The sequence below is a fragment of the Protopterus annectens genome, chromosome 11.part0, assembly GCF_019279795.1.
Source record: "Protopterus annectens isolate FY-2018-M chromosome 11.part0, PAN1.0, whole genome shotgun sequence".
NCBI classification, from domain to species: domain Eukaryota; kingdom Metazoa; phylum Chordata; order Ceratodontiformes; family Protopteridae; genus Protopterus; species Protopterus annectens.
The window spans coordinates 1490750601-1490774383 of record NC_056745.1 but is presented as its reverse complement, the minus strand read 5'-3'; the positions used below and the strand labels follow the sequence as shown (position 1 = coordinate 1490774383).

The 23783-nt window shown below is 39.5% G+C and overlaps 1 protein-coding gene across 1 annotated transcript in view; it reads left to right on the top strand.

Annotated features, from left to right (window-relative positions):
• Window positions 1–10756: 10756 nt before the first annotated feature.
• Window positions 10757–23783, top strand: part of LOC122815930 (polyamine deacetylase HDAC10-like) — a 752749-nt gene continuing 739722 nt past the window's right edge. The window contains exon 1 of the mRNA XM_044088797.1: window positions 10757–10963. Within this exon, the coding sequence (XP_043944732.1) occupies window positions 10892–10963 (72 nt within the window). The 5' untranslated portion in view covers window positions 10757–10891. The remainder of the gene's footprint in view (window positions 10964–23783) is intronic.

Below are 23783 nucleotides of genomic sequence, written 5' to 3'. Positions count from 1 at the left end.
TATTGTTATGACGTTGTATCCGTTCTGAAGAAGATGTTACTGAGGAAAAGCTTGTGTTGAGCTTAATAAACATTTTCTATCGTCTCCAAAGTTTTGAGTGACTTGTTTTAGGCTTACGGAGGGTTTCTGGAGGAATTCCACCTGTTTCTTTTTAGTTCCAGCAAGGTACCGGGATATCATCCTACATATCAGCTGCATTGGACTACACCTGCAGTTACAGCAAGGCACAAGGATATCACCCTGTATATCAGCTGCATTGCACTACACCTGCAGTTACACCAAGGCACAGGGATATCACCCTGCGTATCAGCTGCATTGCACTACACCTGCAGTTACAGCAAGGTAAAAGGATATCACCTTGCATATCAGCTGCATTGCACTACACCTGCAGTTACACCAAGGCACAGGGATATCACCCTGCGTATCAGCTGCATTGCACTACACCTGCAGTTACAGCAAGGTAAAGGGATATCACCTTGCATATCAGCTGCATTGCACTACTCCTGCAGTTACAGCACGGTACAGGGATATCACCCTACATATCAGCTGCATTGGACTACACCTGCAGTTACAGCAAATCACAAGGATATCACCCTATGTATCAGCTGCATTGTGCTACACCTGCAGTTACTGCAAGGTACAGGGATATTACCCTGCATATCAGCTGCATTGCGCTATACCTGCCGTTACAGCAAGGTACAGAGATATCACCCTACATATCAGCTGCATTGCACTACATCTGCAGTTACAACAAGGTAGAGGGATATCAACCTCCATACCAGCTGCATTGCACTACACCTGCAGTTACAGCAAGGTACAGGGATATCACCCTGCATATCAGCTGCATTGCACTACACCTACAGTTATAGCAAGGTACAGGGATATCACCCTGCATATCAGCTGCATTGCACTACACCTACAGTTACAGCAAGGTACAGGGATATCACCCTGCCTATCAGCTGCATTGGACTACATCTGCAGTTATAGCAAGGTACAGGGATATCACCCTGCCTATCAGCTGCATTGCACTACACCTACAGTTACAGCAAGGTACAGGGATATCACCCTGCCTATCAGCTGCATTGGACTACATCTGCAGTTATAGCAAGGTACAGGGATATCACCCTGCATATCAGCTGCATTGCACTACGCCTACAGTTACAGCAAGGTACAGGGATATCACCCTGCCTATCAGCTGCATTGGACTACATCTGCAGTTATAGGAAGGTACAGGGATATCAGCCTGCATATCAGCTGCATTGCACTACACCAATGGTTACAGCAAGGTACAGGGATATCACTCTGCCTATCAGCTGCATTGGACTACATCTGCAGTTATAGCAAGGCACAGGGATTTTCTAATTCAATTTTGACTTCCATCATCTGTCTAAACATTACTTAGATATGTATAAATGCTTTCATTAAGCACGCATCAGTTTCACATTCAATGTGGAGGCATCCTATTAAGACAGTCCATGTGCCAAAAGGCTGACAGGTGATGGGATCTGTTGTGCAATCTTAAATGTCAGGCAGAGAGCAATAATTGTAATATTTAAACAAGAAAATAAAATCAGCCTGTTCACTGCTCTGTGATTTTTAGTTGCAGTAACTGATTCTTTTCACTCATTTTATATTGTTTATGTTGACTGTATTGTACTGATTGTTTACATTCCCACTGCTTACTACTTTATTATTATTATTATTATTATTATTGTTATTATTATTGTTATTATTATTATTATTGTTATTATTATTATTGTTATTATTACTTTTATTATTATTATTGTTATTATTATTACTATTGTTATTATTATTATTATTATTATTATCAGTTACATATTGAGAGAAGCAAGGATATTATATAAGGGTCTATATCACGTTGTCGAACTTTTAAAAGTTCAAACGTCATATGGTCGACACCATATGATCGAACTTTTAAAAGTTCGAACATTTCAATGGAGATCTCTGTACAGTGCGGAATGGGAAGATTTCCCCTTTCTGCACTGTAGTGCGATCTTGGAGTTGGTATATTTAAAGAGCGGGGATGTGGGGGTGCAGGGGGGCTTGCCCCCCTGCTTAAACTGTTCAGGTAGGTTTTTTCTTTGGTTTATTTTTTTAATTATATTTTCGAACTTTTAAAAGTTTGATGATATGGTGTTCACCATATGACAGTTGAACTTTTAAAAGTTTGATTATGTATTATATAAGACAAGATTCTTATTAGGGTGGCCTCAGTGGTGCAGTAGTTAGAGTTGTTGCCTCACAGCAAGAGATTCTCCGGTTCAAGTCTCGGCTGGGGTGCATTCCATGAGGAGTCTGCATGTCCTCCCTGCAGTCATGTGTGTTTCCTCCCACATTTGAAAGACATGCAGTAGGTGGGTTGGATTGCCGTAGGTGCCAGTGAGTGGTATTAATGAACTACCACTGAAGCGCTAGTGACCCAATGGTTTAAACTTTAGCTCGAGATGATAGTCAATGCTGAAGTGACACCCTGACCCCATGTGCAAAATGTGAAAAAGGGGTTGAGGATGGATGCATGGATGGATTCTTATTTATTTGCTAATCAGGGCACTGATCACATGTACCTTTTTTTTTACCCAGGAGCATGTATAAATAGCTATGTATGAACATGTGACATGGTCAGAGTTACACAGCAGGCAAAGAGAGGTGGGAGGAATCAAACCCTGTCCCTTTGATTACAGGAAGCAGATCATTATCAGTTGCGAACCTTAACCCTTTGTAAATTGTGCTGTGATGCTTTCTAGTGAAACAACTCATGTGGCAAACCACATTGTTCATGCTGTTCTTTGTGTGGGTCTAAAAGCAGAAGTCGGATGCACTATTCACTTCACAATTCCTACATACCTGCAGTGATTAGGAAATGTTGTGCTTTGGCATAATTAATTTCAGTACATGGCATCTAATAACGACTTGTTTATTGTCAGAGTGTGTTGTTACACTCAACTCCTCACAATAATTTCCAGTTGTAAGATGAATGGAGAACACGTTAGGGGTGTTCCTCTAAAATCTGGACAGTTGACATGTATGCAAGGAATCTACAGTGAGGTTCTGCTTGTAATGGCTGTGTATAATCTCAGGAAATTATGTTGTTGTCATGCTCTGAGTCATATAGACATTGTAATATAACTAAAGTGAAGTATAACATTTGAAAGCAATGTCTATATGTCTTAAAGATCTATTCAGTGAGTATATTTTGGTGAATTTACTTTCAGCTGCTTCCAGCTCACGGTTATATCTGCTCAGAACTCCTTCTTTTACCTTTTTACCTTCCTTTTTATTTACCTCAGGAGTTCACTGCTGTTATACTTACAGCTATTTACATTTCACCACATGCTAATATTTGCACGGGTCAGGTCACCTGCTTGACATCACTAACCTCTAACAAACCATCCACCCTCAAGCTGTTGATAGCTTAGCTGGTGATTTCAATCAGATGGACTTAAAGTCAGTTCTCTCCAAATTTTACCAACACATCAAATGTGTAACCAGGGAGGAAAATACACTGGACAAGGCCTACCCAAATATCATGGAGGGCAATAAAGCAAAACAGCTGCCTTGTCTAGGCCAGTCAGACCATTTGTCCATACTTTTGACTCCAGCATATACTCCTGTTAGGAGAAAAGACCAGATTATTACCAAGACTGTTTAAATATGACCAGAAGATGCACTCGGAGCTACAGGATTGCTTTGAAAGAACTAACTAACTGGAACATTTTCAAGGACCGAGATCTGGAAGAGTCCACATCAATGGTCCTCTGCTACATAAAAACCTGTGTTGACAATGTCACTGTCAGAAGCACATTCATGTGTACCCTAATCAGAAGGCCTGGATGCCGAAGGAGGTCAGATCTCTTCTGAAGCACCCCAATACAGCCTTCAGGTCTGGCAACAGAGTACTTTACAGCGTGGCTACAGCTAACTTAAGAAAGCCATCAGAGAGGCTAAAGTGGCCACTGAGAGGAAGGTAGAGGACCACTTCACCAACAAGGACCCACAAATACTATGGTAAGGTGTTCAGTACATCATCAGTCATAAAACCAATATTGTTTCTTCACCCATTTTGAGGTGGAAACAGCAGTGACAGTCACACCTAGGCACCAGCACATAGGCCACAGCAGTCACATGTCATCTATGCCAGCCTCCTACAGATACACCTTCACAGTACAAGACCATGATGAAAGGCATGTGCTCAAAGAGGTTAATCCAAGAAAGGCTGCTGGCCCTGATGGAGTGACAGGATGGGTGCTGAAAGAATGCATGGACCAACTCTGTGGGGTCTTCCAAAGATCTTCAACCTGTCTCTGTCTAACTCTACTATTCCATCTTGTCTGAAGTCAACTACAATCATTCCACTCCCAAACAAACCGGCCATCAATAGTCTCAACACCTAGTTACTCCTGTCATCATGAAGTATTTTGAATAACCCAGTGCTGTGACATATCAAGGACAGACTCCCAGTTATCTCAGATACACACCAGTATGCTTATAGAACAAATAGGTCTACAGAGGATGCCATCTCCACTGCATTACAGACTGCACTTTGCCATCTTGAGCATCAGGGGAGTTATGTGAGGATGCTCTTTGTAGGCTTTAGTTCAGCTTTTAACACAGTTATTCTGCATAGACTGGTCACTAAACTCACTGGCCTAGGACTTTCAGAACCTATCTGCCATTGGATTAAAGACTTTTTGACTAAACATCTTCAGATGGTTAGATTAGGCCCGTACATCTCCTCCATTCTCAGGCTAAACACTGGTGTCCAACAAGGCTGTGTGCTGAGACCCTTCTGCACACTCTTTATATCCATGACTGTGTGCCCTCTCATTCTGCTAATACCATTATTAAGTCTGCAGATGACACCACAGTGTTTGGACTTATTTCAGGAGGAGATGAGGCAGCATATAGAGATGAAGTTCAAAGACTGGCTGCATGGTGTACTGAGAACAACCTTGCCCTGAAATCTGCTAGAACAAAAGAACTCATAATAGATCTCCGGAGGCACAACACAATCACAACCAAATATATGTCAATGGAGACTGAGTGGAAAGGGTTCCTACCTTCAAGCTTCTAGGTGTACACGTGGCAGGAGATCTCTCTTGGTCCATAAACACCATGGAGACGGTCAAGAAGGAGCAGCAGAGACTCCATGTCCAGAGGATCCTCAGGAAAAACAACCTGCAGGAGAAGCTACTGGTGTCCTTTTATCACTGTTGTATTGAAAGTGTACTGACATACTGCATTTCCACGTGGTATGCCAATAGCTCAGCGGCAGACAGGAAGGCTCTTCAAAGGATCATTAACTCTGCCCAGAAAATCATTGGCTGCTCAGTGCCTTCTTTGGAGGAAGTCTTCAGCTCTCACCGTCTCAGCAGGGCAACCAACATCTTTTGAAAGAATCTTCTCACCCTGGACATCACATGTTAGAGCTGCAGCCTTCTGGCAGATGGTTCAGGTCCATTCCATCTTGGACAAACAGACCTAAGAACAGTTTCTATCCCAGAGCCATACATGAACCGAACAATGCTAGATACTAACGCTGAGTACAGATAATAGCCATTTGCACTATAAGATATATGTTTACATTCCTGTGCACCTTACGTTTTTCCCTTTATGTGCATCATGCATTGCATTATATCGTATTGTTTGGTATTGTAATGTATTCTCTTATTTATTCACGTTCATTATATGTGCACGCACCGTAGGAGAATTGCTACAAATGTTGTTGTACTTGTGCAGTAACAATAAAGGATTCATCTATCTTATCATTTTTAACAGGAAGTCAAGAGTTTATCGTTTCTATACTTACCAGATGGAAGTAGAGACTGATTATGCATGTAAGGAGGGGCATGTAATTTGTACAAGATGTTAACAAAGACGTAAATATTATTCAACAGAGCAGAACACATTTAGGTACTAAAGTATGGTCCTGTATACAGCCTAATAAATATTCTTCTGAATGTTTATTCCTTACGCAAGATATTTGTGCATATTGTGTGTGTGTGTGTGTGTGTGTGTGTGTGTGTGTGTGTGTGTATATATATATATATATATATATATATATATATATATATATATATATTCTTTTCTTTTTACATTTGAAAACCACTCAATGCATTTTTGTAGTGGGGCAAGCCCCCTTACACCCCCACACTACCTGCTAATTCTATATACCCACTGTGAGATCACATTACAGTGGAGAAAGAGCAAATTTCCCGATCCCCACTGTACTGCAATCTTGTACTGACAAAGCTGGTACTTTTTGATTGGCTGATTTTTGTGCCACATGAGTTGTTTCGCTAGAAAACATTGCAGCGTAACTTACATCAACAAAATGTTTAGTCAAAAACATGTAAAAAACACAAACACAAGTGCACCTCTACAACTGACACGGTGTCTGCTACTTAAATATACTAACTCTGAGACCCCACAACAGTGGGAAAAATGTGTGAAAGTGATCTTTTGGCTGATTTTTTGCCACTGCTGGTAGAAGGAGTTACACAGCTGAACAGTTCTATGACTTACTTGGCTTTGTAAAGCACTTAACAGAGGCATGTCTGGGGGATGAACACATGGCTACTTAGCATATGCTGCTTCCCAGACTGTCTCATTAACATTTGTAGTCGGCCAGAGAGAGAGAGAGAGAGAGAGAGAGAGAGAGAGAACCCACCATGGTGCTGTACCTCTCTGAATGAAACGGTTATGATCGGTGTTAAAAAGGCCTCACTACTGGTGGCAACCTTTCTGAATCTCAGCGAATATATAACATCACCAGCAGTTATAACCATTTGGTGAGATTTAGGCACTACTCATGCTACATGTATATTCTTTTAGTAAAACAGATTCATTTAGTGACCCTTTTTAAATCTAGATACATGCAGGTCCTCTTTGTCTTGTCTCCAGCTTTATAAGGTAAAATCTCTTATCACCTGTCTATACGAATGGCACCTGCTAAGCCGGACTGTATTGTAACCTGGGGGTATAACTTCATTATCACCTGTCTATACGAATGGCACCTGCTAAGCCGGACTGTATTGTAACCTGGGGGTATAACTTCATTATCACCTGTCTATACGAATGGCACCTTATAAGCCGGACTGTATTGTAACCTGGGGGTATAACTTCATTATCACCTGTCTATACGAATGGCACCTGCTAAGCCAGACTGTATTGTAACCTGGGGGTATAGCTTCATTATCACCTGTCTATACGAATGGCACCTGCTAAGCTGGACTGTATTGTAACCTGGGGGTATAACTTCATTATCACCTGTCTATACGAATGGTACCTGTTAAGCCGGCCTACATTAGTGACCAGCAGTATCTCACAGAGGATTAAAACTGTAAGTGGCTAATGACTTCATCTGATAGTAATAATCCTCACCAAGGATTTAAAGGCTTATCTAGTAGAAATAACACCTACATGCATTATGCTCTTATTTTGAAATGAATAAAACTCAAGACACAAAGAAACAATTAACATTTTCTTAATACTTTGACAGTGGACTTTAGGACTGGTACTACAATATTATCCCCCCTCTTTATATTTAATACTGCTGTGTCAGTTGTGGAATCCTTCTAGTTTTTGGGATCTATAATCTCCCGGGACTTGAAGTGGGAGACCAGTGTAGGGTCCATCATAAAAAAGGCACACCAGCGAATGTACATTCGGCAACAGCTGAGGAAGTTCAACTTCCCACAGGAACTGTTGATTCAGTTCTATACAGCAGTCATGGAGTCTGTTCTCAGCTCATCCATAGCAGTGTGGTTTGGATCTCTGTCTAATCATGACAAAAATAGGTTACATTTAATAGTCAGGTCTGCCGAAAATATCACTGGTGCTAGTTTGCCCTCCTTACAGGACTTGTACTATTCCAGAGTCATGAAAAGGGCAGGGAAGATCATCACCGACCCTTCACATCTAGGCCACCATCTTTTTGAACTATTACCATCAGCCAGGTGTTATAGATTAATATGCACCAAAACAAGCAGATATAAGAACAGCTTTTTTACACAGGCCATCAAGTTCATTAACGGTTAACTGAGCTTATTAGGTTGTTGTATTCTTCTTCCCAAGTGTCTAAGGGTTCTGCAGTATTGATTACATATTGTTAATGCTTGTTCCTTTCAGAATTTATTTCAGTATTTCTTGCATTGAGTTGCACTTTGCACATTATATATATATATATATATATATATATATATATATATATATACATTTACTTTTTTGTCTTGTTCGTAATAGTTGCATGTATGTCGTTTATGTAATTCATACTTGGAGAGTCACTGAAACTGGAGTCAAATTCCTTGTATTCATGGATACTTGGCCAATAAATGTGATTTTGATTCTGAATCTGATTCTGATTCTTTGTGCTTATTGTGATAAATTTATTCATAAATACTGAATATGACATATGAGATGTAGTCCTCCCCGTAGATTTACCACTCCCTGCTGATTTACTTTTAATACTGCATTTTATTAGTCATTCTATCCATAACTAATTTCCTAACTTGACTAGTTAATATCACTTCCCCTTCTGTTCATTCTGCACTGCTTAGTGTTACCTATTAGACATTTTACTTACTCACCAACCAGTTTTCTCCGCTGCACCTCCCTACATTTATGCTACTTTTGTTTCACCGTTTCCACTGTCTGTGCCTTCTCTCAGTACTAACTTCTACCTGTACACTTATACATATGCTTCTTATAAACATTGTAAGCTACATTATGCTATTTAAATTGCACATGTATATATACTAATGCCTGTGTAATGTTGATTCATTTACTTATTTCATTTTTGTTATACTGAGGTCATTCATAGTGTGTGTGAACCTAACACTGTTTTTAGGCATGTGTTATGCCATTTTAATTTTATGTATTATGTTATCTCTTCACATAATTGTACCTTATAACTGAAATTATACCCACGTTATGGTTTGCATATTGGTTCCCGTCCAGCAGTGGCTAAACTGTGTCACCAAAGAGAAATAAATAAATAAAATGAAAAATTTTGACAGCAACTACTTCAGCAAAATTCCACAGCAAATCACAAAATCTGGCCAAAGTTCCACGATGAATCATAAAACCTGGCGAGAATTCCACAACGAATCAGAAATCCTGGCCAAAATTCCACAATGAAACACGAAACCTGGCCAAAATAAGACAATGAATCACAAAACTTGGCCAAAATTCCACAACGTTTCACAAAACCTGGCCAAAATTCCACAATGAATCGTAAAACCTAGCCAAACTTCCACAATGAATCACAAAACCTGGCCAAAATTCCGCAACGAATCACAAAACCTGGCCAAAATTCCACAATGATTCACAAAACCTGGCCCAGAACCATGAGGAATATCAAGGCAGACCCACCTGAGATTATGAAACAGTTGTGTGAAAGCAGGAAAAAGCAATGAGATTGGAAGGATGGTAACAAATGTACAGTGGTGGACTTCATAAGTCGGGGGCACATGGCTTCACTGGTCAGGCTCCATAACAAGATAAAGTATGAAACAAGTTTGCTGATTACCTTAGGGAACAGCTGCTGGTACAGAGTTCCATATTATTTCTGGATTGTAACTTGTACTGGTTATTTTTAATGTGTTTCTTAATATACAGTACAGCTCTAGATTCAGATTTCCATGTAGGAGAGTGTTTTGTGTGTGTGTGTGTGTGTGTGTGTGTGTGTGTGTGTGTGTGTGTGTGTGTGTGTGTGTGTGTGTGTGCATGTGCGTGTGCGTGTGCGTGTGCGTGTGTGTGTGTGTGTGTGTGTGTGTGTGTGTGTGTGTGTGTGTGTGTGTGTGTGTGTGTGTGTGTGTGTGTGTGTAAGGATGTAGGAGAGGTAGGCATATGGGTGTGTTGGTCAGTGTTTGTACGAGTGCTTCTAGGCATATTGGTGTGTCAGTGAGTGTGTATGAATGATGCTAGGCGTAGGGGTGTGTCAGTGAGTGTGTATACGAATGCTGCTAGGTGTATGGGTATGTTGTGTATGTATGAATGCTGCTAGGTATATAGGTGTATCGATCAGTGTGAGTACAAATGCTGCTAGGTGTATGGTTGCGTCGATCAGTGTGTGTTTGAATGCTGCTAGGTGTATGGGTGTTTTGCTGTGAGTGTACGAATGCTGCATAGGAGGGTAGTGGGTGGAGGGAAAATGCTGCAATTTATTTATACTAAATATGTCAGCACCTAACAGCTTTGTTTTGGAATTAAGTCTGTGAATATCATTAAAAAATAAATATTCAGAAGGAACAGTAAAATTTTATAGGAAATGCATTACTTCCTAAAAGTAAGCGCTGAAAATTCAAAGCTGGAATGTTGCCTATTTACACATGCAGAACAGAACCATACAACAAAATTAAAAAAGTGCTCACAACAATGTAAAAACAATGTTTACTTTTTTGCAGTCTGTAAATGTATTAGTATAAATAAGATAGCTCTTTCCAACTAAATGCTCAGTCTGCAAAGCATATTGAATTTTGAAACAAAAAAAATGAAATGTCTCAAGTAATCAAAGACAGCGTTGTCTGCCAAGAATAAAAATGGAAAAACTGCCCCTACAGTACTAATTCAAACTTAAGACAGAAGTAAACAATTTGAAATATTCTTTATCTGAATAGAACCTGCCTCTAGGACAACCTGTTAATCTGGTTAGAAGAAATCTGACAAGGGCAGGACTTCATGAGCAAATGATAAAAATACCGTAGTATAGCCAGGAGTGTGTGATTGCACGGTAAACATTCAACTGGGTGTGTGGAAGCCTGGCCTTGAGACATGAAACTTTTTGTTGTCTTTCTTTTTTTTTTCCCTGATACAATTTCTGCTTAACCCTTACGCTACTAAAGGAGTATATATACACTCTGAATATATACATATGTGTTCATTCAGACTTTGTACTCAGGCTGTGTTTCATGAGACTGGTTTCAAGAAAATGGATATTAGTAAGGTAAGGAAGCAGGAACTCTGGATAATTGTGAAATTCCTTTGCTTAGGACCATAACAGTCAGTTCAGGGGGTTCATGGGTTTTTCTGTTAAATTTATTGTACCACAACTGAGGTTACCTTATTTTTCTTGTATCACTTCAAGAGCACATTCCAGACGTTATGTTTAATATCCTTGGTAAGATGATGTCTTATAAGTGAATTTTATGCACATTACAGTGGTAAGATGCCGATGATTAAATGTCCTGACTTTTTTGATTGTTATGAATAAAGTATAACAAAAAAAGCAGCCTCTCCAACATATGGCACCCTTGGCATCTTGCTTCATGATAATACAAACAGCAAAGAAATGTGTATTATATCTGAGAAGTGAGTGAGTTTTCTTAGCTTTTAATCCATTTGATGTATGCATTTACATAGAATCATTAATCTGAAAGTGTTTTGTGGACTATATCTGTGTGAGGTGAGGTCGTGCATTGCTTTTTAACGTATTCCTTCATCGAGACTGCATGTGCATATGTTTTAGTGCTTTTGCTGTATAGGGACTGTGCTTGTAACTGTTTCTACATTAATATCATTTGTAAAGGAAGAAAAAGCAGTTTATAACTGCCAAAGATACAACACCTTAAACAGTAGTACAGGATCTATCAAATAGTGGAGGGTGTGCATATGAAAATATCCTGACGCTTTGTAATTTGTGTATTCAGTGATGCCTTTATTAATGATGGGATGAATGTTGTTCTTGGTAAAGCAAGATTTATACAGAATATTGCACTCACCAGAGGTTAATGAGGCTGAAACAGCAGCCATTCTAATTTATATCAAGTTATTACTTTTTTAAACTAAGTTATATGAGTGATGTAAGGTGAATTATCTAATTCATGCTAATTTATAAAAAATAGATATGCACCTAAACTTGGCTCTCTGCTTAGGAAAGCCGCCTTTATTCATATGCATCTGTTAATCAGTGTATCTCAGATCTCAAATGCCCAAAGGTAACTGTCAACTGTTTAAGTGAGGTTAATTGATATTAACAGGTGTAACATTAAATTAGGGTGCTATACGAATGCAGTGAATTATTCCCTAAGTATTGATCTTGTTGTGTCTTTCGGCTTTTCCCGGTTAGGGGTCGCCACAGTGGAACTCCGGTCCGCTAATGATTGGCAGTAGATTTTTACGTGTCGAGTTGCCAGCCCTGACGCGCAACCTTCAACGAAGGTACGCCCATTCATGCATGTCTCCACACAGAAGACGCTCTAGCTGAGAATCGAACAAGACAACGTCTTACTGTGAGGCGACAACGCTACCGCAGCACCACCACCGCAGTATTCCTTAAGTATTGATGATCTATGCAAACAAAAGCTCATTTAATTCTGGTTGTGGTCTCGTGTGCTTCTGATGTCTGCTATGTAAGAGAACTAAGAATTAACATTCGTGGAGTATTTAATATACGTGGATGTAGGTTGTAGTGAGGCAACAGAAAAGCGTCAGAATCATTGTTATTTACACAGTGCTGCTGGGAAAGGACTTTATAAGCAGAGAGTTGTCAAGTTTATATAAAATGGTAAAATCCACTTGTTTATTTTTTATTAATTAATTTCTTATCTGGGTAAGTCAGCTAATTCAAATGACATTTTATGACCTGGCTATCACAGAAAAAATGAAAAAAAAACAACTTTTTTTTTATATCTTTTAACTGACTCTTTTTTCATAGATAATACTCATTAGCAATGTTGTGACAGTGTCCAATGTGATTTTTGTTGAATTCAAATGTCTTAGTAATGTGATCACTTTAAGACTTGCTTATAAATTAATCCTCTGAGATGAACCATCTCTGCATTAGGTGTGTTCTGCTTAACAAGCACAGGAAGGAATTATGCACATATAATAATTTATTAGAAGCAACCAGTTTTTTGTACATATTTGAAATCAGTTTATCCTTTTCAAAACACAATTGATCAAGCATATTATCTTTGCCAGTTAAGCATGTGACCAAAAATAGCCATAAATATTGTTCTTCTCTCCATATAAAATACTAATATCGATGTTCCTAGGTACGTCATAAAATTGCCTACAGATAAATTCAAGGGGCTGATACATGTGGTCTTTGCAGTGTAAGTATGAGTCACAGTAACTGCTGCGTGCCTCTTTGGCTAAGAAATATTCCAGGTGTCATTTTGTCACTGTACTACATCAGGTATAATTTACGGTGCAGGTTGGTTTGTGAGTGTTCTGCCTTCTGTGTAGGCCAAACCTTGCATCCTTTTAACAATCACAACAACTACAAAAACATTATTGATAACCATAATAGAAATCAGAAAGTCCACTAGCAGTGCAAGCTGTTAATAAAAATGATTTTCATCAGTATAAATTTCATTGTTCATAGCTAGGCAGAAAAATATTTGAGTAGGTAATATAGAGTCTCTGATGTTAAAAGGTGAAACATACTGGTAGTTTAAATTAAAACCAAAACTAAAATTGGTATCCAGGTAAAAGGTCAAGCCAAAACGTAAGAAAAATGTGTAAGAATTCCAAACGTACTTGACACACCATGGCTGAAATAATAAAATAATCTTAATAAATTAAACAATAAAATGTATATGGTAAGCACTTTAGTGGTACAACATCTGTGGTTTGTAAAGTACATCTTGGAATTCTTAGGTTAAATTAAAGGCTTATTATATTAGACAATTAAACAATATGGTTACTCAGGGACCTTATCTGAAACTGAGGAGATAATTGTTTTGATTTAACTATTATAATGGGTTTTTGGAAATGCTGGCTTGATAATGCATTAGTATAAGTGAAGCTGTAATAACTGCAAACATTTTTCTGTTTTTTATATTATTGATGTGAAATATACTATGAATAAATGTCGTGGCAAAACCTGCTACCTATTCCCCAAGCACTCATGTTTTCCAGTTTCCCCTTTTTCACAATCAGGCCAGAAGGATGCTCACTAAACCACAAAATAGTAAATTTGTTTACATAAATTATATCAATCACAGGCTCTAAGTGACAAGACTCAATCACCTATTCTCTCTAATTCGATCAACCATTATCGCACTATCCTCCTCCATTGCAGTTTCACTACTCACTCCCCTCGTATATCTAAAACTAATACTTATAACGGTACAAGTAGCTCCAACAATCCTCACATTCCTAATTACTTCACTTCTCAGTTTTATATGTAACAATATTTTCATAGTTGCTGTACGACAATGTATTTTGCTGTATTTCATTATCACCCACCTTCTCCTCAGCCTATTGTTTCCATAGTTACGCTTCCCATTCCTTTCATTATTTTAGCTGCTAGACATCGCAGGTAATATTACGCCATCTTTTCAATGTTATATGTCTCATCTGTCTGCTATATACAAGCATGTGTTTATTTCTAATGACTGACCAACTCTGTATGCATACATGCAAGCTATGTACATGTATTTCTAAATGATGCTTATGTAAGCTATTGTGCAGCTTTTCTCTCATGTATGTACAGTCTGCTATATTTTGTATTCCTTTCCTTTTGATATCATGTAACTGTATTTTTTATATTTATCAAAACTGGTACTAAATGTGAAGCTTTTCTCCTCAGGCCTCTGCTGAAAAGGATTTTATCCCATTCAGACTTTTCTGGTAAACAAAGATACTAATAAATACTTTTCCTGACATAGAATGACTGTGTGCTTCCAGTGCTTATATTGTGGTTAAGTGCATGGGGTCCTTATTTATTTATGTATTCATTCATTCATTCCTGGGATGGCTGAGGCCCACCATGACACCAGGCATTCCTTGTATGGACAGAGGTACAGAGATACTGGATTGCTCCCACTACACCCAGTTTCAGTATGTGAGTTACACCAGGGCATACTGAGTGTTGAATTCCAGCTTCCACCCCTCCCCAAAAGAAGAGCTGTTACTCAGACCCCTGATTATTGTCTTCCCATTTCTGTTAACCCAACACCAGGGCAGCTAGCAATTATCTTTTTGCCACAGAATTCTGGCTTAACTGAAACTTATAGGTGTGAAATAAAGACAAGTTTAAACAAAGGTGCAGTACAGTATATACCTATTGGAAATGCTGTTTGGTAATAATTAGACTAAAATTATTTAAAATTACATATGTAAAACATATCACCTCCACCTGTAAACTATTGTAGAGGTGAAGTAAGGCATCAAGCTTCTCATGGAGTCACAAGTAAGCGAAGGTTGCAAGAAACTGGTTAAGGTTTGGTAAAACATAAGGCAGTCTTATAGCTAAGTTGGAAATGACATCTTCTATTATGGGGAAACTAAAGAAAACCTCATCTAAAACCTCAACTAAATCTAAAGTTACTCAGACTTTGAGGTTCATTTTCTTGATGTGACAGTCACAAAGGATAGTGTAGGGAAAATTTCAACTAAGATGTATAGAAAAGACTGCAGGGTTAACAACTTGTTGTCTAGGGACAGCATGCACCCTCACTATGTCTTTAATAATGTGGTGCAGAATCAGTTTTATAAAGCATCTAGGTTGAGTGCAGATGAAGTAGAATATGAAAGGAGGATGACTATGACTGGCTTTGAACTATTTCAAAGGGGTTATGATTCTAATATGATTTTTAACAATGAAAAGATTGTTAGGCAGTTAAGGTGTACGAAGGCTAAACCCTATTTTTCTGTAAATAATGTTAGATCCCCTAAGAGAAGTGACGATAGATTGAAACTTTGTATTCCCTATTCTATAGATATTAAGACTTATACTGATATTATTAATAGACATTGGGAAATTTTAATATGAGATCCAACTATTTCAGGTATTGTAGGTTCAAAGCCCCAGTTCACCTTTAGGAATAAAAAGAATTTGAAAAGGAGACTTTGTAAGTTGAGAGAGCCCTCTAGTGACATAACTATTTATGGAACAAAACCTTGTGGTAAATGTGGATATTATAAGTTTATAGATGACAGCCTGTTTTTGAAGCACCCAGATACTGGCAAGTTATTTGACATTAAGGTACAAGCCACCTGTGAGAGCCTCCGTGTGGTGTATTTGGCTAATTGCGTTGTTTGCAATCATTTTTATGTTGGAAAGACAGACCGTAGCTTGAAAGAAAGTATGAGGGAGCATATCTACCATATTAAGAAAGGCACTAGTACCAATGCCCTAGCGAAGCATGTTAGTAATATGGGGAATGAACACCATTTTTGTTTTAAAGTCTTGTACAGGTTATATGAGACTATTAGGGGAGGAGACATCAGAGCTAGAACTGAAGAGGTAGAGGCTAGATGGATAGTGTTATTGAGAGCGAATTTTGGACATGGGCTAAATGAATTTGTTCCCATGAAACCAATATTGTCCAAGAGAGGTTTTAATAGGTAGTTTTAGCTGTTTTTATTTTTTATTTTTTATATATTACAGTATACGCTTGAATATATATTATGAGGTTTAATAAATGTTTTGCTAGATAGTAATTTGTATTAAATAAGAGTGTTATGTCTTTAAACACATATAAGCTAAGGTCATGTGTTCTGTTTTGTTGGTATTTAAGGGTGTGTTTTTATTGTATTGTATGCACCTGATGAAGCTATGTGTGAAAGCGCTTGTGCTTGAATAAAGGCAGTACTGTGGAGAGCTTTCATATACTTCGTTTTTTCTTTGACTCTGGAGCCATACCTCAGTAGCATAATTTGGACCTGTAAATCTAAAGTTAATCAAGGCAGTATCCCGATTTGTACTTTATGAACCTTTGTCACTATTTCTTAGGGAACACAGTATAATTTGGGTTGACAGCTTTTACCAGGATTTAAAAATACTATTCACTAAAACAAGATTTGTAGCAGCGAATTTGAACAAAGTATAAAAAGTTGCATATTTTTTATGTTAAGGCAAACACTTTATAACTTTATACAAATGTACGTGTGTGAGTGTGTGTGTGTGTGTGTGTGTGTGTGTGTGTGTGTGTGTGTGTGTGTCTGTGTGTGTATTAGGAAATTCATTACTGCAGCAGCAAATAGTGTCAATTCAGAGGCTTCAGCACTAGTAAATGCTTTCTGAGTCAGAAAAATAGCCACAGTTGTATGTGACATATAAGTTATGTGCTCCAGGTAAAGTGCAGTAAACTATGCTAACTGCAGTGCCGAGGTGCAGCTGGCATTTCACTCATGGTATTGGCTGAACTGTATAATGGCACAGTGTAACAGGACCAGACAACAGCTGGCACTGGATAGGATACCAGGAAGCAAAGTCAGGCAATGAAGCTCAGGATGAAGGCAAATCACCACATCCGTACTGCCACATACAGTGCAGCACTAAAAACAAGCGGTCACCATGGGATCGCTTAGGACAGTGCATGTGAGTGAAAGGAGAGTAACTATAAATGGCTGTACAACTGAAGAAGGCATAAAGAGAATGGAAGCTAGAGCAGCGTAATACTGAGCACAGCAGGTGTACGACATATGAAGACACACACACATACACACATATACAAATTCCCCTGTACATGAAGACACACATACACACATGCATACACACATGAAGACACGCATACATACTCACATACACATACACAGGCACACACACACACACACACACACACACACACACACACACACACACACACATTCCTCTCTACGTGAAGACACACATGCATGCACACACACATGCAAATGCCGCACACACAGATAAGGACACACATACACGTACACACACACACACACACAAATACCCCTCTACATGAAGACACACACATGCCACACAAGCACACACATAAAGACACACACACACACACACACACACACACACACACACACACACACACACACACACACACACACACACACACACACACACACACACACACACACATTCCTCTCTACGTGAAGACACACATACATGCATGCATGCACACACACATGCAAATGCACACACACACACACACACACACACACACACACACACACACACACACACACACACACACACACACACATAAATTCCCCTCTACATGAAGACACACATGCCACACAAGCACATGCATAAAGACACACACACACACACACACACACACACACACACACACACACACACACACACACACACACACACACACACACACTCCTCTCTACGTGAAGACACACATACATGCATGCATGCACACACACATACAAATGCCGCACATACAGATAAGGACACACATACACATATACACACACACACACACACACACACACACACACACACACACACACACACACACACACACACACACACACATCTGCATGGACACACATGCCACACACACACACACACACACACACACACACACACACACACACACACACACACACACACACACACACACACACACACACACACACACACTCACACACACACACCTTGTAGACATAATGCAGAAAGGCAACAACTGAAAGATAAACAGAACAGTCAACTATTCAGACACAGAGGAGAAATGCAATCTGTGAGTAGCAGTGTATATATAGATTCATACTACAGCAGTTACCGTAGCAATCTTGACTTACCAAGGGCTTCTTCTGAGGAGCTATTACAAAGTGTGGAATAGTACTTAATGACAACTGCATGACAGAAAATGCATCTGAAATACACTTAGGATACATTTCTGTATACACCATGGAAATAATGCTGCCTGTAGAGAGGTCAGAGTTCTAAAAGCAGCACAAAGGATCAGATCTTTATCAGAATAGCAGTGATGCATTCTTGTCAGACAAAACTGTGTGTGTATATATGAGCAATCTATGCTAGTAGATCAACACAAAGAGAATATGAGTTTATAAATAATGTTCAAAAAATTACCCCAGGATTTAATAAAATCTGTGTAGGCACTGTGTAGAGCCTACACATATTAATCATGGCATGTTGCTGAGGTAGAGCCATGGAACACAGATAGTGAATCAGTGTAGGGAGTGTGGTGCTAACTGTGTCAACAGATGAGCGACACACTCCCCGCACTGTCCAATTGCATTATATCAATGTAATATAATATTTTTTTTTTTATATAAAGCAGGTGTGCACAGTGTGTTGTGGAGCGCAGTTAGTGACACATGCCAGACATCTAAAAAAAAGAAACCAAATGTATTTAATTATTTATGAAAAGGTCAGGTTTAAGCATAGCTGAGCGGATTTGTGTGGTGTGGCAAGGTGCTCAGCATTGCTTAAAGTTAGCTCAGAGGTATATGTAAAGGTATAGCAGAATGCCACATATCCACATAGCCAAATGGGTAGACTTACGGCCTCATGTGCAGTAGGTGCAGGGTTTGAATACATGGAAGGGAATGTAAGTACTTATTTTCTAAATACAAATGATGGTAATTATTTTTAAATCCTGGCCTACTATGCTCAGCTAAGCTCTGGTAAGACCTTATAAGACCTGCTAAGCACTGCTTAAACAAAATATGTTTATGTACTGTTTGGCACCGCTTGGCTGGATTACGCACTGCTAAGCACTGCAAAACATGGTTATTTTGTGTACTGCTTAGCTCAGCTGTGATGGTTTGCATGGTGCTAAGCAGCATGCCACATTTTTTAAATATTGCCCAGTGGTGTGTAAGGGTGGGAAAACAAGCTATATTAAGCCCAATAGACAGGAATAGAGCATAGTCTATTGGAGTTCTGTCTCTGAAGGATACATTGGCAGGCATTGGATAGGGTTTGGACTTTTGGGCACAGCACTGGAGCATTCAGGAGACCAGGGTCATGGTTGGACTCCTTGTCAAAAACCTGAAGACCAGCTGATGCAGGGAAATTACCAGGGCTCAGATTGCAAGGCAGAGGCCTGAAAACAGCTAGCAAGGGACCTCACCACTGCAACTGGTATCCCCCGCACAGGTGAGCAGTGTTGTCACCACCATGATGACCTGAAAAGATGGAAAGAGGCTCTCTTAGACACCTGGGTCCAGGAATACTGGGCAGGGAATGTCCCACATGTATCTATTATCTTTACCTGTGTTTCACCAATATTTCTTGAATGTCTGCTAAGCTGATATGCATAATGGTGTGCTTCTCTCCCAACAGCTGCAGAGGAGAGGGCTCATAACATTGAGGTGCATGCCGGGCACTTGACCAGGTTGTGTCATGAGTGTGGTGTGTACAGATGCATTTTGCTATCTATAGTCAAATTTGCAAGAAAGAGAAAAGCCTTAACTGTGATAAGGTATATACAGTAAAGATTGTATTGCAATGAATGTGGACATACACCTGTACTGCAAGAAGTGCATACTGCCAACTGTACTGCCATAAGCAGAGAAGACTAAAGCATTAACCGTAATAAAGTATATGCAGTAAAGTTTGTAGTGCAATAATTGTGGAAATCTAGCTGTATTTCAACACGTGCATAATGACAACTGTTGTGCAATAAAAACCTGAAACAATACTCGTAAGCGATTGAAGGTATCTCTAATAAAGTCTGTTGTGCAAAAAGTGTGGAAGTAGGGCTGTTTTGCAAGAAATCAATTATTACAGCTGTTCTGCAATAAAAACACAAAATAATATGAGTACCTGTATGAAGGTATATCTAATAAAGTCTGTTGTGCAATAAATGTAGAATCAGAGATGGTTTTGTAAGAAATTACTTTTGACAACCGCTCTGCAACAACACATGGAGCAATAGCGATACACCAAGGTAATCGTGTACAGCAGAATTGTCCTGTTTTCACCATTGCATGTCAGCTACAAGCATTCAGGCTATGAGGCATTGTGCTGCAGTCAGGTATAACAGTGTACTGGTTGTGCATTGCAAATAATAACCCATAACTGGATATTGGTTGCTGACTTCACAGATACTTCAACACACTAACAATGTAATGTGTGCACCTTTCTGTGGAGTACTGTATAGTTTACCTAGTATCTCTGTCATGCCTGAATGTCATGCATGCGTTGCAGTGACTCAGTAGTTCAGTTTGCTAAATGCACTGTATGAACTACATTTTTGCCACACACAGACCAGGGTTTGAATCCAGTGGTATGTAGATCTAAATATTACAGTATCAGTCACGTAATGTTTACAGATGTTCTCGCCACAGGAACTACAGGTAAATGGATGAGGTAGCCCATATTATAAGTTAATTATTGTGTGTTTAGATATCACGGATTGTTACAGTCATTGCCAAGACAGAGAAAATACAGCATAAAATAAAGGAAATAAGTATAATAATAATAAAATAAAATAAATAAAATAAAATGTGTCAGCTTTGGTATGGCTACATGCCTGGAGTGTCTGTTAAAGTTTGCTGCAGTCAATTAATACATTCAATGCAGATGTCCTCTGCAGTCACTGCTATTGGGTTTTATCCTCCATTCCTGCCAAGCAAGGCATGTCTATGTACTGTACACATACATGTCTCTAAAGTGTCACGCTGTGATGGAATGCACATACTGTTGCATAATCCCTCCTTCACAGATATATCATCCACATGATTATGTCAATAGCAAAGTAATATTACATCAGCCCACAGCACACCTTGGTAGTTATATAGTTCCACCTGATATGCAAGTGTTCTGTGTAGTTGTCTACCTACAGGTGTTACTGCTTGGCCCATACTGTCCCAAGTGGAGAGCTTGACAGGTATGTATGTGCTACAGCAGCTATAGGGCACATTTTCACATAAAGAAAGGACAGACCTGTAGAGCAGATAGCAGTACTGTTGTCAACTATATAGCCTATAATGGTATTAATGGACTGTATTTCTTTCTCTCCTCACCCCTTATCTTCAGATATTTATTATTGTTATTCGTTGGTTATGGTTTCTATTAATATATCTTGTTCCATAAACTTTATTTTGGGGCATGTGTTTTATTAATGTTATGTATTACTATGGTTGCATATTAACATATCTTGTTGAATTACCTATGTTGTTGGCCTTATGCTGTAACTGTTACAGGCATGCTGTTAATATACTGACTGTTCTGTTATTTATTGTTGTGTTTCACATAATATGCATTGAAATGTAATGGAGTTATTTCCAATGTTCTGGCATGCTGTTATTACTAACAATGGTTTTGTTCATAACTAACCTATACGTATTGGTTTAACTCCATAACCACATCACATCAGGGTAGGCCAGTTCCTGCTGATCCACCTACCCTACCTCAGCCGGTCATTGCAATGGGTCCCAGCATGTCTGAGACCCAAGCCAGTGGTGCCCCCTCCTCTGGCCCTACACCACCTTTGGGAGAAACCACCTCAGGGGACAGGGCCCGTCTTCCCCCGGGAGCAGTGGTGGAGGGGGATAGTCATCCAGGATCAACTACCGGCCATGGTACACAGGATTGTTCATAGGAGCTATGAATGTTGCCTGCACCAGATTGAAGGCTGACTGGATAACCTGGTGGGGCCAGCTGGACCTGGTGCCCAGCCTTCAGCACAGCCACCTTTGGGGCAGTGAAGGAGCAGTGCTGACTGTCCATGAGTGGGGATGTCAGTCACTCTGCTGCTGTCTAGAGGCACATGCATCTTGGATTCCACAACACCCTCCCCATCTAAGGTGTTTACCCCCTCATGTGTCATACACCACCCCTGTCTACTGTCTTGTCTGTCTGCAATTGCATCCACTCCTACCCAACTTACCTCCCCACATGTACCTACATCCCTTCCCCAGCATTCCACTCTCTCCTTATTTAAAAAAAAAAAACACACAATATCCCACAAAAAATATCACCCCATACATAGCTCACCATTTCGCACACATATCCACTGGGCACAACTAATTTGGTCCATTTCACTTGACAACACATTTATGTTGTCCTCACCCCTCTCTCTCGGGTTTGAGAGTCAAAATTCATGTATGAAATCTGTCAAAATGCACAGCCGTTGCTGCGCAAAAATGGGAAGCTATGGTTCTTTCCTACACCCTTCTTGCACATCTCTACCTGCCTTTCAGTATGTTTTCCCCCCTTCTTGCCCCAATTTCACTACTGTCCTATCACCCCCTTTTTCTTTTTTTAGCATGGGTTTGTGCAGAGCTAAGTGGAGCACCACACAAACCCATTTAAATGAGCTTTAATGTGCCTTAATGATCTTATGTGTTTCTTACAGAATTAGGCACATGTACAAAATAATTATCCTGCCACATTTCAAACCTGGGCCCCTGTCAACTACAGCCTACTGCACTAACCCACTAGGCCACAGAGATCTTTATTAAAACAGGTGTTTTCAGCAATACATACTGATTGCCACTGACAGACAGAAATTAAAACTAATGTGAAAAACGGGAGTGTACCTGGGACTCTGATGCAAAAATACACCAGTAGACAGCTAAGTAAATAATAATGGCAATATGTGAGGCCTGGGTAACAGGAAAATGTTTCTTTTTACCTGCAACATCTTTAAACACACCTGCTAAGGCATCAGTGGCTCAGTACATATGTTCAACTGGGACCCTGCTGCAGAACAACTGCCTTTGAAAGCCATGCACATACTGATGGATGCAGGCAACATGTGTCACAGCCTGTATGTCTGCACATATATCTGGCCACTACAGCTGCTTCAGCACTGACTCAGTAGCTCAGTCTGTTAAATGCCTTGCATACAGAACATTTTGCCACACGCAGACCTGGGTTCAAATCCAATGTGTTGCACGTCAATAGCATTGTTGTGAAGACAGCAAGTAATGACTGAGCCATGCAGTTTTAATCCCCAAAGGTTACTGCTACTTAATTATCTGCTACCCAGTTTTGCAAGTCAAAGGCCTGCAGGTGGGGACATACTGCACATATTCATTTAGTCTAACTATATGTCACCTACTACTTTGTTATTGGCACTGTTGCATAACAGATGTACCTTAAGCACATGCCTCGATTGGACTGTGAAGGG